The sequence below is a fragment of the Cariama cristata genome, unplaced genomic scaffold (assembly GCF_000690535.1).
Source record: "Cariama cristata isolate BGI_N322 unplaced genomic scaffold, ASM69053v1 scaffold23578, whole genome shotgun sequence".
NCBI classification, from domain to species: domain Eukaryota; kingdom Metazoa; phylum Chordata; class Aves; order Cariamiformes; family Cariamidae; genus Cariama; species Cariama cristata.
Window position 1 is genome coordinate 1 of NW_009633226.1, and position 15,237 is coordinate 15,237.

The following is a 15,237-nucleotide window of genomic DNA, read 5'->3' on the forward strand; positions in this document are numbered from 1 at the left end:
AGCATTTAAAAAATGTCATGAACACTAAATTTTTTAATTACTTAAATTTGCTGGATGGGCATAACAGAACTCAAGTCCTTACCAGGGCAGCAGCAACCCTAGTTATTCATGTTCCCATCCTTGTTTTAAAGCAACTCAGGGAAGAGCATAGAAAGTTACTGGCTCTTTAATATCCCCCTTCAAGTCTTTTATCTTGCTACTCTTAACTTCACTACTAGAAAGTACAGTAATTCTCCAGGGAACTTTGACAACTGCACACCCTTTACAACCACACTTAGACACACACATTAAATAAAAATGCAAAATCAATACATATTAAATAACATATAGAAATAGGTTTGGGGCTTTAGGTGATACTTTCTTGACAAACAGATTTCAAACTAGTTCTTGTCTATGTCTATGTCTACTAAGGAGATTGTTTCACCCTGCAATACATCTGTATTTATTCACATCTGCAATGCTTTCATTTTACCACTTTAATATAAAAGAATGCTGCCGATCATCACCAAAACCCACCAACTGCCACTATTTACATCACTACATAGAAGGCGGGTTGCTGCAGAGTTTTTGTTTTGCTTTAGTAAGCATTTTCCTTATGGGAAATGGGAAGAAGTTTCCCATTTCATCCTAACACAAAACAGCAAATGTCCTTTTGGGGGAAATCAGTCTCCATCAAAGTATGTAGAAGTAGGAACATTTTTAACACCTGTGAAATCCAAGTTTCTTTAGAAAGAGCAGTGAATAACACTGTTGCTCTTGCCGTACAAGATAAGGAGAAATTGGAACACTATTCCTGTGAATGGCCTTGTAATAGTTACGTGTCCTGACTGTTGAGACATTACAGGACATACATATATATCCTGTTAGCAACCCAAAAACACCCTGCTTAAAAGATGTATTTAGGTATTCATTAGCTGACCAAACTGTTTCAACATTAAAACTTCTCTTTCTTGTATCTACACCAACTTGAAAGAACTTGTCATCATCAATATCTTTGTCAAGAGGACTAAATAAAGATGAAGAAAAATAAAATGTCCTCTCTTAAGGAATTATTAAACAAAACCCCTGAGAATCCAATCCCTTATTCTAGCAAATACTTTTTATGACAACTAAACCCAGATTATTTTATGCTTACTAACTTTGTGGCTTTTGTTTCCTGACCCTGTTTTGTCATAATCTTTCTTAGACTACTTTCTTCACAAGATTTGTTTTAATCTCTAGAGACTATTTAACCAAATCAGGTAAGCCAACTGCTATCAGCACTAGTAACAAAAGCAGGTTGTTGAAGACTGTGCAGCAGTCAAAAAAGCACTGAATACCTGATCTTCTGCATATGTCTAGTTTCTTTGGCTATATAGGTAGCAATATTTACAAAATCACCTTGACTTTAATGCACTAATCTACTTTGTAAAATAAAAAGCAAAAGTATAAAAGTTTTCAATCACATTTGGAAATTGTAGCATACATAAAAAGATCAAAATCAAATATATACAATATAAAAATACATTTTTTCTTTATGAAAGTTATCATACATGGCTATAATACACAACACGTTGAGCCATCAGTCACAGCTACAGTATTTGTAGATGCTTGTTCCACACTATGGCTGGACCCTGGGTATGGTATCTCCCTGGGGAAATTCCTCTATTTCAGCATGAAACATCAGTTCTAAAAGAGAAAGAAAACAATTATGTCTTCTTTTAAAAGTTTCACCTGAATATGATTTCATTATTCCTGAAAAGTGCTCTGGCATTCCCCCAAGCCTCCTGCTTTTCTTTCCAGTCAATGTCAGCAACTCAGCAATGGCAAGGGCCACCACTGTCTTTAGAAAATTATTGTTGCCCTCCAAAATTAACAGAATTAGCGATGATCTTAGCAGCTGATCATATGCACTATCATCCTACATTCAACCTGGACACCGAAACAGACTCTGAAATAGATTAAAGGATTGTTGAAGTTTTGAGAGTCAGACTCAAAAAGGAAGATTTCTGTTTAGACACTCATTCATTTACGGATATATCTGCTCTATGTATCACAGCGTAAGTTAGCAACACTAGAACCTGGGATAGTAAGAATCATGAATGATATTACTCACAGCTAGCTGTCACCATGGCAGCTCAGGCATGGGAGATAGCCTAAGGTCAGCAGTGAAGAAATTTGGCTAGGCATGCTAAGCAGCTGATGAGGTAGCCCTTGGGAGTTCTGTGCTGTCAAGGGTAGAGTTTTTTCATATCTGGGTTCCCTTATGTATCCATGCTGCACCCTCAGTGTAGGTGTACTTTCTGTCTTGCTCACAGCACATTCAGCGTATAGACCAGGCTGTGTTTGCCAACAACTTGTCAACATAGTAAAGTTACACAATCTGTACATGCACCAATGTGGTTTATTCCCTCAAATTTGAGACTCACATGGTTTTGCTACCTCATTCGTAGCAGATTAAACTTTCTCTACTATTTGGGCTAAGTCCTAATAGAATTTCTCTCTTGAAATTTCTTAAGCATATTTTCTAATCTTAGTAGGTACATGTAAATATCAAAAAAGCTCATCAAAACCTGAGTTAAATCCTACCACTGGCTTCCTTGAATAAGTCTTTATTATTTAAAAAATGGGTTTTAAATACAATTTAAACATGTATTATAAATTTTCCTGTCAAGATTGTAAAGGCTACCACCTAGTTTTTTTTAAAACTCATTAAGTGAGTTATTAGAAATAAGCAGAGTAACTGGGGCCAGCTGAAAATACAGAAATTTGTACATTACAATTCTAAAGCAATCTGAAGAAGAATGTTGAACCTTCTTCAGCCTCCTGAACGCAAATCTGTGCTTCAACTCATGACACTCTTTGGATACCTGTTGACTTCTAATTGAAACTTACAATTTTTATCTACAGCATACCTTTGAGTCACAGGCTGCATGCACTTGGTAGGAAAGCTGAGTTATGACACACCTTTTGGATCCCAGTTGAACAACAAAAGGAAGAAGGCCTAGTCTTTAGCAAAGCTGCTTCTAAGGAAAGGGGACGACTTGCTTGCCCCCTCCTCCAGCCTGGACCAATACAAGCAGTCCTCATTTGAAGTCCTGTTCTGTAAGCACAAATCTGACTTTTCAAAGCTTGAGAGTTCCCAAAACTACTGCGAAGTTCTATTGAAAGTAATACTGAACTCGAAATGCATTCAGCATTTGCAAAAGGAACATTAATGACATTAGGGAATTTTCTAAAACACAAGCAGAATAAATACATTTCAAATATTAAAAATAGCATTAAAGTAGAAATTATTTTTCCCTTCAATGAAGAAGAGACACATGCTTTTTCATGTTTCAAATTTCATGCTGCTTCAGCCAGGACAAACAAGGCTTTTCTTTCCCTTTTAAATTACTGGTTTTTCTTTATAAAACCAAACACAGACACCAGCACTTGCTTTGGAAAGTTGCTACGAGGTGCTTGTTTTTCCTCAGCCACAAAATTTCTCAGGACTAGTCTTGAATACCAAATGCAGAGCACAGCAGATAAAAGCCTGAACAAACAATATTTTGTCTATTAGTGTTTCCTACCTTCACTGTGGTCTAGCTCTGGTCGGTAAGACAAGAAAATCCAACTTGTCCCAACTAGAATAGATACTACCAGATTCACCACAACCCATGGCTGAACAATTTCTTCCTCTGTACCTGCCGCCCTGGAAAAAGCACATCAACCCATCAGTCAGCGGTTCACTGGCACAGATTACAATAATTTCAACAGAGTATCATAAAAACAAGCTTGCTAATCTAGATGTGAAAACAGAACTACTTGTATCATCCTGATGGTCTTACCTTGCAAAGGCCTGGTAAAGACATTAACTACCAAAGACAGCGACTCAGCTAAGAAACCCCATTATCTCATAGAGAATGTCACTTGTAGATTTCAAGAGCAAATTCTTTTTCTTGGCCAAGAGACAGAAAATAAAAATCAAAATGCACGGTCAAATTTTACTATGGTGAAAAACACGGCACAATGCCATCAGTCAATTTTATTTTTAAGCATTTCCCTGTGAGGCAGCAATGCAACTGAACAGCAAGTCAGTAAAGACTGTTGGGAAGCCAGTGCAAGGACTTGTGTATAGATGCTGTGGCATGGATGAGATAGGGCTTTAAGAAGGTTATGATTTAAGTTAGCTGACACTTTTCTTACTGTCATAACAGCAGCAAGTTGTGGTTTTGTTACTAGGATCTAGGCTTTTTAATAAACAACTCAACAAACATTTATGGAAGCCCTAAAAAAAAAAAAAAATAAAAAAAAATCTAACTGCCCAAACCTGCAGTTTTTCACATAAATGCTTTTGTTCTACTTCTCCTGGTCTATTTTAAAAACTCATGCTACTAGACTTTAAGTCCAGTAAATATCTACTTCAGAAAGTAACGGTTTTGAATAGGATCTCCTAGCATGAAACAATGCTTCACATTTAATGCTAGGTGTGTCTGCTAAGCCCTTGAATCCTGTGGCAGACATACCACTTTTTCGTAATACCACGACATTAATTTCTTGGTCAGATTAGACTATCTCCTTGAAAAACAGTGTTGACTCTTTACAGAACGTCCTGCTCTTGAATACAAAAGGGTTACCTTAGTAGGGTCCCATTTCTCCAGCAAAAGTGATTCCTAAGGTTCCTGCCAGATGACATTTTCAGCATCATTCCAACAGACTGTTGTTTGAGGTTTAATGGATTTGCGACCAACATGACTGAACCCATCCCTGTGTTCTAATTTTTCAGTGAAACTATCAAAGATTCAGGACAAGCTCAAACAAAGGCAGATTTAGTAATGAAATCCTTCATTAATACTTTCTTATGTATGTTGTATAACCTTTTCAATCGACCAGTTTGACTAAGGTTCCTAAGTGAGCTATGTTATAATTTACAGAAGTGATTTCTTAAGTTTCCTACCAGATGCTGCCATTTTCCGAAGGTGGCGTGTAAAGGTTAATTTTGTCACATGTCATCTGCTGGCTTAAGGATAAGATAAGAGCAGCAAAGTACACTGGAAGAAATGGAATTAGTAGTGTCAGATACAGGCCCCCAAAATGCTACCTCATCATGACATGATAATTATCACTACATTTTCTTTCCTTTCACTCCACTGCCTCCAGTGATAGTCTCCCTTCATTCATTCTCTCTTCTTTAACATTCCCCTGACCCATAAAAATCTGGTTTCTGCACTTTTGCAATCCATCAGCTACATCAAAGGTGGCATCTTGTGATTCCGGTTATTGCTAGGTCTGTTCTGTATTCAGAAGTGGGAAAAGAACTATCTCACTAACAGCCCCACTAATGCTACTATTGCAAATGCTTTAAAAAATATGTAGCAAAGTGTTCATAGCCTTTGAATGCTATTTTCAACTACTGAGCAAGTCACTTATTCTAGAGCAGAAAATAGCCAGTGAGGAAGATTTAACTGAAAACAGTATGCAGGATTTTTCCATTTACCATCTTTTCTGGACAACTTCCTATCTGCTTCAAAATACTTACAGAAAGAGGCTACTGCTGCTGGGTCCAGAGTAAGAAAGCCCCTCAGTGCAACTGATGCTTTTGCCAAATCAATCCTGATAACAGAAACAAGAGTCATTACCACAGCCCAGTAAGAGAATAATATTGTTCCTCTAACACTATTCTATTGTTCTTTTACTTTTTGCAAGATACCTATTTCTGCCTCTGTTACAGTGCCTTAATACACAACTATATCCCACACACATTGCAATGGTCCTTATTATGCCAAATCCAAGAAAGACTGAAACTAAGGAGGATGTTCCATGAGGTTTGTAGCTTTCACACTGCAGCCCTTTCTGGAACAGGGAGAATGTGGAGAGATCTGTCCCCTCTCTAATCCTTACCATTCATTTCAGAGTCCAGAGCATCAACCGAGTTACGCTAATACAACTGCTCATATAACTTACACCAGTACAGGAACAATTAAGAATAACGCAGGCCTCCTCCCTGCCACAACTCCATGAAAAAAAAAAAAAAAGTCACAATTTCTTCCATAGCACCGACTCCTCCCCTGGCTTATCATACTGCCGTGGAAACTATCTGTAACTAAAAGTAACATCTATAACATCTATGGATCTCCTCTGTTTATGGTCTTTTTTGCTCCTCTCCCTTTTCATTCCCACTCTTAAAACTGTAATGCAGAAACCCCAGCTAAGCCAGGAAAAGTGTTTACACAGCTATGTTGCAAATCTGACTGGGGAATGGATTCACATGAAGAGTAACCCAATAAAAACATTAGTTGTTCTCCACCCCTCTTCCCCCAAAAAAAGCCCAGGTCAGCTCTTCCATCTGGTTCACCTCATGATCACACAAACTGCCGCAGCACATTGAAGCAAGGCTGCAGGCGATGGACAGAAATGAGTAACAGAGGCCTGAATGCACAAGTACACCCTTTATCTATATAGCCAGCCATGTGTAAAATAATTCTTTCAGTATATCACATTGAATCATCAACAGCAAATCAAAATGTGCCATAGGAAGGAGAAAGGAACATGTGGCACACAAATCATGTACACCTTTCAAATACGAACATATTTTACCTGTCAAAGGCTGAGACTGTGCTGATAGACAACAACAAATAGAACAAACTTTGAGCGGGGTATGCTAGTGTCTTATACTGCTCGAGCAGGTTAGAAACTGTGGAAAGCTGATTTCCTGCCAAAACGTAGATAACAATGATGTTCCATACAGCATACCCAGCAAGGAAGCCATGGGTAAAGAGTCCAATCACCCTGAATGGAGAAAAGAATGTTAGACAAGTTTAACATCTTGAATTAGTAAAGAACTACAAATAAAAAAGGCCTATGAATCCATCTGTTCAACCCTGCAGCCACGACAGGATCCCACCCGTTCACAGATTGTTTCTGAGTGCTTCTTCTGATCTAGTTTTAAAAATTCTAAGCAACAAGACTTCCACATCTTCCCTTGACAGACTGCACCAGAACCTGAGCACTTAAAGAATAAAACCAAGATGTTTTGCCTGATACTATCGCTCCTTCACTTTGTTACTGCTACAGGAATCAAATACTTTCACTCCCTGCATGTAGCTTCCCAAGACCACTGCCCTTTACACAATGCTCTTAAACTTGTCCTTGAGTCACTCTCTTCATTATCTTCCTTGCTAAGAAAAAGCTGAGAAGGAAGCACAGGCTTCCAGGTAAAGTACACCAGAGAATAACATGGCTGTCATCTTCCCACTCCTCTCTCTTTTTCACCAACCAGGATTTTAGTTTGAGAACTATCTGAATTCAGGTGTTCTGGTCATATAGCTCATGGGCAAATCTCATTTTGTAACATTTTTCTGGAGGTCTGTAATATTTTTGTTATCAGATCAATCTCTTGCTACTCAGATTTTGTCTGAATCTTTGCAATATGATTTCATTAGTTATTCTAAGTTGCATTTCACATGTGATGTCTAGACTAGAAAAAGATATTCTTGACAACAAATACCAACAGGACTGAAAAGCTTTATAACTGTTGCATCCTGAATCACCATTTATTAGGAACATACAAAAGAAATAAAGATACATCACAATGACAGAGAAAAGGTGCTAACTTTCTGGGAGGAGGAAAAAAATCCCAAACCCACAACCTTGATTTCTGCTTATTTACATCAAAATATTTATCCTTCACCTGAAACTTCGATGCACTGAGAGGGCGACATCTCTGGTAGTCCATGAAGCCTTCACATCCAGAAGTACATTGATATTTTCAGTGGTTTTAATCAATTCTGCACGGTCAGCTGCCTGAAAACGACCTGAATGGATGAGGAAATTAGTTTTAGAGTACTGTTACCTTCCATCATCATTTCTACATTAATACTTACTAGCTTTAAAAACCTGTAAGCATCAGAAATTCCATCAGAAAATTTCTTCTCCCCACTTCCTGCCCTTTGTCAGCTTACATTCATACCAGAATGCCTCTGTCAGCGTGATGCATCCTGGCGGGTCAAGCTATACATTTAAGGATGTGCAAAGCACTCTGGGTAATTACTTAGTGTTCCCTGGTGAAAAAAAAAAACAAAACAACAAACCAAACAAACCAAACCTAAAAAACTTCCACTTGAAAGACTTTTTGCAATATAGTAAATGTACCTTCTCAGGGTACTGTGACAGTATTAGGTCAAATAAGCTCAGCTGGGTACTATCAAACAGCCTTTTTACAGCCTTTTTCACCCTCACCATAGCATTCAAAAACACAACAAAACGTGCCAGCACAGCAACAGTAACATTCAATGTTGAAAAATTATCATGTTAATTTCTTTCCAAATAATTTTTGTTCTGGAAAACTTTTTTTTTTTAATTCTTCCTAATACTGCAATATTTGGATTTTAAAAACAATAACACTTCCTTTAATTGGAAGAATGTCCTTAAATTACTTAAATCACAAGACGTACTTACGATGTTTTTCAACAAACACTTTGCTAACAGGCTGGCTAATTCCAGTGGGAGCAGCAAACACAGGCTGCTGATCTGGGCTCTTTCTGTGCTCATCTTCAACGATGTCTTCCTCCTCCACTTCCAGCTCATTGGAACAGTGCGTTTCAGCTGGCCGAGGTTTCCTGTCAGCACAGAACATACAATGGGGCAGAGAAAGAATAGGAAGTAAAATGTAAAACCTGAAGGCTCCTATAAACATTTAATGTGTCTTAACCTGACTGATAAGAACTGATCAGGCTACTGACCTGTATAATATTACCCCCATTTATAATTTTAAGGACTAAAGTTCTCAAGGAGTTAGGCAACTAAAACCATAAAGCTAATCCATGATTTTGGGGTTTTTCTCTCTATTTAAATGCCTTCCTGTGTCAAAACAACAACGTGGGAAGGAATACATATCAAGAGATTAATAATTAGAAAAAAACCCAACAAACTAAATATAAGGCCAAGGAAGTCACCTTTGGTAGAAAGGTGACTAAAACGATTTAAAGGCGTAGTTCTTGGAGAAAAGGCAAATAAAAAGGATGAGAAGGCAGCTAAGTTTCTCATAAAATTAAGAAAAAGATAGTAAGAATGAAAGAAAGTAGTTACACATTCTAATTTTTTCATGTATGTGACTGAAATATTAGGCTCATGTAAATGTTTTCAGAACTGTAACGCATCTAGGTATGCATAAAACAAACAAGTCAAGAAAGTTAGATCTTAACCCTGGAAAGAACTGCACACATACTATTTATTGCACAGGCTGAATGGTATCGTGGCCTTCAAGATTTTACATTTTTGTAATGTGACAATGTAAAATACTACTCAGCCACATTCACTATCACAGTTATTCCAAATTATGAGCTACACTAGTTTTGTCTCACTTTGTTTTTTTTCTCTGTTTGCGGATCACTGTTTCTTCAGCTTCAGGGACATCCATGCCATTTCCATTCTGAAACAGGGATGCAACATTTTGCTGGGTAAAAGAGGTCTCAGAATCTGAAGATAAAATAAACCACATGAAAGTTTCACAGCTTTCATAAAAATGGAAATACATTCACTTAAATACATAGTTATTATATAATCGTAGTGGCAAAAAAAGTGACAATCTCCTGTGCTTTGAATGATATAAAGGATCTATTTTATCACTTCCAAAACTATTGCCATTATTTTCATGAGGGTTTATAGCCTATGGAATCTGAAATCAGAAACTGGAGCTCTAAGCTAGCATTCGCTCAGAGATTACTTTCAGCTATTTTAAGTACAAAAGCACATAAAATGTTCTAAGCCAAAATACAAGTTGGCCAATCATAATTCTGTGTTACCAAATTTTCTTCAGTGCTCTTTCCGATCTACAATTATTTCACGTACCTGTAGGTACTTTCTTCTTCTTGCGTTTCCTCTGAGGAGGGACATCAAGAGGTTCAGGAGTTAGGGGCTCACTGCTTTCAGACTGCCGACGAACTGCTGCTTGGACAATACCATCTGAAAACCAGATGAAAAGATCCAGCAACCTTAATTCAGAGCTGCTGAGAAACAGGCAGGAAAAATCTGCCTTCTGCTACATTGTGCAGAACATCTGTATTTGCCCAGCTTACAGCTAGGATGAAAATGTATTGGCTAGAAATATAAGAATTGGGGAAAAATGTGGTAAAGTAAGAATATACAAAGGTGACAGCTGACAACCCTCCCTTCACCCTGACCATTTCACGCCCAGGAGGAAATTTAAGTATCCAAGTAGTAACACAATTCCCATCTGGGCATACAACAGAGGACTGATTGGAAAAAATCTACCACAGGAAAGAACTATACCTCTGTATTTTTCCTTTCTACATGCAAATATTATAATGCAAGGGACAAGAAAAAATTAATAGTTTGTTACAAGCTGATTCACACAGATCCATGCCAAGGCAAAATAGCATCATATCAAAGGGAAATTTAAACACTGAAAATACACCACAAGAATAAAGGAGGAGCAGAAAAAAACAACACTGAAAGATGTCTACTCCAGTCCCGAGAGATGAATTACTACACTTTGGAGGATTTACATTTCCATGAGAGGTTAACATGAATTCATCAAATATTCTAGCAGCAGTAGCATCAATTTGCATGATCAGAAGTAGAAAGACAAAGTTACTTCTCCATTTTACATCACATCTGCCTTTTTATAGTTCTTTCAAGTACTGCAGTTTTTACGTAACAACCGAATCTATCTTCATTTTCACTTCAAGCACAGGTTTTCCCACCTTTTATAAAGCTTTGCTGTGCTAAAATGGAAAATTAACCAGCAAAGTAATGGCCAAAGCCAAGACGTACTTTGCACCATCATTCAGCTCGCTGAAAACAACAGTAACAAAACTTGATCTTTGGGAAACCCTGCTAGCAACAGCTCTACTTGTTGCATTTAAGGGTCTTTCAGCAAGGTCTCAATTGTACACTTTTGAAGCAAATAAAGGAGGTTTACTCATCAAACCATTGTACAGACCCAAGTAAACTGATGTACAGATTCTATCAACACATTCTGCTTTATCAAAATAGATCAGACTTGTAATCTTGCTTAAAATGATAGGTTTGTTCTGCAGATCCACTTCTTTTAAAAATTCACAGCCCTGGTGGTAGTCATCTTTTAGGCTCTTAACTCTTCAACGATAATGGAATGATTAAGTTGTGACTTTATTTGGCCAAAGACTGAAATGGAACAATTTGTTAAATGAATTTTATCTTAGTTCATTCAAAAATTCAAGCACTTAACACATTCAACATAACAAGCAGTTTACAGCTGGAAATGACTATTTAATGAAGTATTCAAAAATTTTAGAAAGGAAAAAACAGCAAGAATAAAGGAACTTTTTCAGTTCAGTATCAAGACATGCTGTATGCAGTACCAGGAACAGACCTAAGGAGCAAGAGCAGAGGGTGGAACAAGTTACTGCAGCTGGCATTACAGACTTGTTCTAAAATGACACCACTTTGGGGAAAAAGATTGCAGTCGTTCAATATAAAATAGATTGTAATAAATTAGCTGATAACACTACTCAAAAACAGAGTACAAGACTGAAAACCATGTATCTGTCAGGAGCTCGCCTACAGCACAGGTCTCAACCAGGATTACAAACACAGTTTTCGGTCTTGGCAGGACCTTACCTAATGGAGTCTTTCCTTTGGCTTTCCTTTTTTTGGGACGACTGAGTGGAATTTCATCTGCAGAACATAAACCAGAAGTATAGGTGCATAGCATGAAGAAACCTCCACTTCCTTTTTTTAACAGCCATTCTATTGCTAGTTAAGAAACGGGTTCCTTTTCACAAGTGAAGACATCCTTCACCTTTTACAGGTAAGATGACAATCCACCAGTTCACACAAGTCGGAGGAGCACAAAAGATGGCAGGAAAACAGGATAAGAAATCTTTATTAAGTGCAACAGAGGCTAAATATGTACATGCATGTGTGTTAAGTGGAAAACTGAAATACTCTAAATAATGCTCTGAAGAATAAACCTGTTTAGAGCACAGTGACATTTCAGTTACCTTGATTCAGTATGAAAACAGCAAACAGCAAAGAGAACAAAGAAAAACAACAGACAGTTCTAGCAATGGCAGTGCAGGTATCCATGCAGTTTGAATAATCAGCATACATTTAGGAAAAGTATAAGGCTCTGCCTTTAAAGGGAAGATGAAGTGACACCAAAAGTAACTACCAATGTTCATAATTCTCTTTAACACCAGAATAACTCACCTTGGTTTCCACTTCACATTTAAGGAGAAAAGGTGTTGAAGAGCAGTGTAAAAGGCACAAAGATGAGAAGAACGTTAATTTTGAATGAATTACAATTCACAACAGTGAAATTCACACTACTGCTTTTGTGATTCATTTCCTTATCCCTACTCCTCTTTATGAGCAGTTGTGTATGACAGGGTTAAGGCTATGAAGCAATCGTCAAGACTCAACATTTTGTTCATGACTATGCACAGTTTCTGGATTGGCTAGCTGTGGATCAGATTAAAAGCTTTAATCATCTGGCTAATTAAAACTTGTCTTACTGTCTGATATGTAACAAACCAACAAAAGTTATGAAACATTTGAGCCCACACATTACTAAAAAGACACTATCTTTATATGTCATCAATCATGAACATCACATTTGCTTTTAGGTACTTTGAAGGAATTCTGAAGTACCATGTCATAAAAACTATGTAATTGCCTTTCCTTCCGCACTGGAAAATAAAGCCCAATTTTTTCCCCATACTATGTGAAACTAGTAGACATCTATATCCCTATTCAAGAATATCTAGTCTAAATTCACAAATTCCTGTTCTGAAGGATTTGTGATTCAAATAAAATAAAGAACATGAAACAAAACAAAGAGGGAAAGAAAAAGAGATTAAAAAGAAAGACATCAGTCAAACTAAAGTAGATGTTAATAAAACTGAAGTGGTTTTTTTTTGACTGAAACTTTTTAAAGGATTTACCTCAGTATTAAAACTGAAGTAATATAGTAAAGTTTCTCATCCTCTCTAAAACTAAAATGCTTTGTAGTCCTTCTAAGTGGTTCTGAGACAACAAATTAGGAAGAGAAGCTATTATCTTTAAAGCTGTTATGACCACCTAGATGTTTATTAAACTTATTTATCTTAATTTCATTACTTTAAAAAACACTGCAGTACAGAACCACGATCAATTCCACAGAATGAACTGATTTTACCTTGGCACTGGAGGAAGGGCACGAGGTGGGCACTGAAAGACAAGAGAGAGACAGAAGTCAACCTCCGTCAGTGTGAAACCACCTCCCAGAAAACAGCTATCTCCAGATACAGTCAGAACATACTAAGTATGTTTTGCTTTGTATGCCTCTCAAATAGCTAGAGACTCCTGATGGAGATGTTACATAAAAGTAACATGTAAAAGATGCAGGAATAATATACTTTTACCAGACTTCTGATGGGCACTGCATTAGGGACATGCGTTTCAACTTCACTTGAATAATTTTCCACTTTTCATGTAAGGTACCGCTTTCATTAGAAAGCTTATCGGTTGTTCTATTTAAATATCAAAATACTCCAATAATTTATGCATTCACAGTATATTGCACAGTATACAGCATGACCTGAGTGTTTTCTATTAATGAAGTTGTAAATTCAGAACAATAGTAAAAACAATAAAAGGAAATAAGCTTATTTATGAAAAATTTTTAAATATGGTAAAACATTAATTTTCATACAATTTTTGAAAATATTTACCAGCAGGTCAAACACAACTAAAATCTAAAAATAAGTATCTCCTGTTAACAATCTGAAACTGAGCTCTTGCACGTTCATCTAGAAAAAGGCAGGCAGTTCACTTTCAGATTTTGTATTATATAATTACCTTGAAAGAGTATACATGAGTATTTCCCACCCTCCAAAAATTCAGTTGATATCAGAAATAAAAACAGCTGTAAGACTAGCAAGACTCAAGGATCCATAAACTTACCACTTGTTTCTTTCCCATATCATTTGAAGCTGTTCCCTGAAAGAGGCACTGTGAACCAGCCTATACTTCCTCACGCTGAACCTCAGTTAATTCTGAACTAAAAATAAGCTTCCAGCAGCCAGGATTAGCTGGATGTGAACCTTCCTGCCCCTGGGTTAGGGCCCAGTACTACTCCCATTTGAAACAACGGCCGTTTGTTCCATGGCAGCAAAAGTTACTTGCACCGAAAAACCGGTAACTCCATATGCTGGTGCAGGTTCCAGCGAGCAAGTTATACTTGGGTTTGTTTACCCCAAACAAATGAGACACCTCGTACAAGGAAGGCCTTGCAGGATTAGGCCTCAGTCTCTCACTTGGATTTTGGCCATGCTGAAGACTGAGAGCGAGTGCTATTTGCACAGGCAGAGAACAGCCTGAGCAGCATCTGACTGGTCGTCACACCATACAGGTGCATCATAAGGGAGAAAAAATATTCATAAGGGTCAGAAGTCATTACTTTTACTGTTTCCTATATTCTTGAGGTAGTAATTGTTAAATGTTTAGGATAGCTGATATATTAAAATACTAAAATTTAAAAAAGCCCTAGAAACTAAAAAAAAACCCCCTTTTTGTAGGGCGTTCACTACCTCTGCAGTAGTACATCTGTGTTCTAGAGTACCTCTCTATTTTGTTACCTTCTATGAAACAACTGAAAAGCAAATTAATTTCTGTATTGTTTATTCCTTGAAACAAAGGAAATCACGTGCAAGCAGGCAGTGGTGAATGCCCATCTGTCCCACCTGTGTGAAAGTCCCCAACTCTGCCACACAAATACCAGCCTTACTCTTAGCTTCCAATTTCTCAGAGTCTGAAAGAACTCACTCCAAGCTCCATAGAAGGGGTGAGTTCGGACATGGGTTTCCAGAGACATTTCGTTACTGACGAGGTCAGTGCTAACGTAGCCACGGTGCCCCTGAAGCCAAGCGACTCCCACAAACCATGCAGTCGGTGCCTCTGTGAAACCCTGTGTTTGTGCACGACCCGGGACAGCAGGGCACACCTGGGAACTCTCACTCGAAGAAAAAAACCAAACTACCCAACTCCCTGGGTGTCCAGTCAGGGATGCTGAGCAGAAAATGCCTCCGCTCATAAGCGCGGCTCATATGAAACAGAAACAAGCAGATGTGTTTATTCCCCGACTGCGGTAAGCTAAGCTCTGCCACCAGACCTCGGAGGTGGTGCCGAGGGGGCAGTTACGCACGAAGTCGAAGGTTTAAAAACACGTAACTAGTGTTTACAGATTTAAAATTTTGCATACGTCTTTTTTTTTTTTTTTTGAGAAAGAGATAT

The 15,237-nt window shown here is 37.7% G+C and overlaps 1 protein-coding gene across 1 annotated transcript; it reads right to left on the minus strand.

Annotated features, from left to right (window-relative positions):
- Positions 1-1,517: 1,517 nt before the first annotated feature.
- TMEM237 (transmembrane protein 237) lies at positions 1,518-13,926 on the minus strand. Its single transcript, XM_009706688.1, has 13 exons — positions 13,909-13,926; positions 13,142-13,173; positions 12,175-12,185; positions 11,584-11,640; positions 9,811-9,924; positions 9,324-9,438; positions 8,419-8,579; positions 7,652-7,775; positions 6,559-6,750; positions 5,501-5,574; positions 4,919-5,012; positions 3,552-3,673; positions 1,518-1,668 (listed from the first exon to the last, which is right to left on the minus strand). The coding sequence occupies exons 1-13, from the start codon at positions 13,924-13,926 to the stop codon at positions 1,601-1,603; spliced, it is 1,182 nt and encodes a 393-aa protein (XP_009704990.1). The 3' UTR covers positions 1,518-1,600.
- Between the last annotated feature and the right edge of the window lie 1,311 nt (positions 13,927-15,237).

Excerpts from the sequence above, each read along its gene's own strand:
- TMEM237 (XM_009706688.1), bottom strand. Across the intron at positions 3,674-4,918 it reads TCGGAAAATGGCAGCATCTG|GGCGGCAGGTACAGAGGAAG; the intron begins GTAGGAAACTTA and ends TGCTTTTTCCAG. Across the intron at positions 1,669-3,551 it reads AGAGCTAGACCACAGTGAAG|AACTGATGTTTCATGCTGAA; the intron begins GTAGGAAACACT and ends TTTCTCTTTTAG.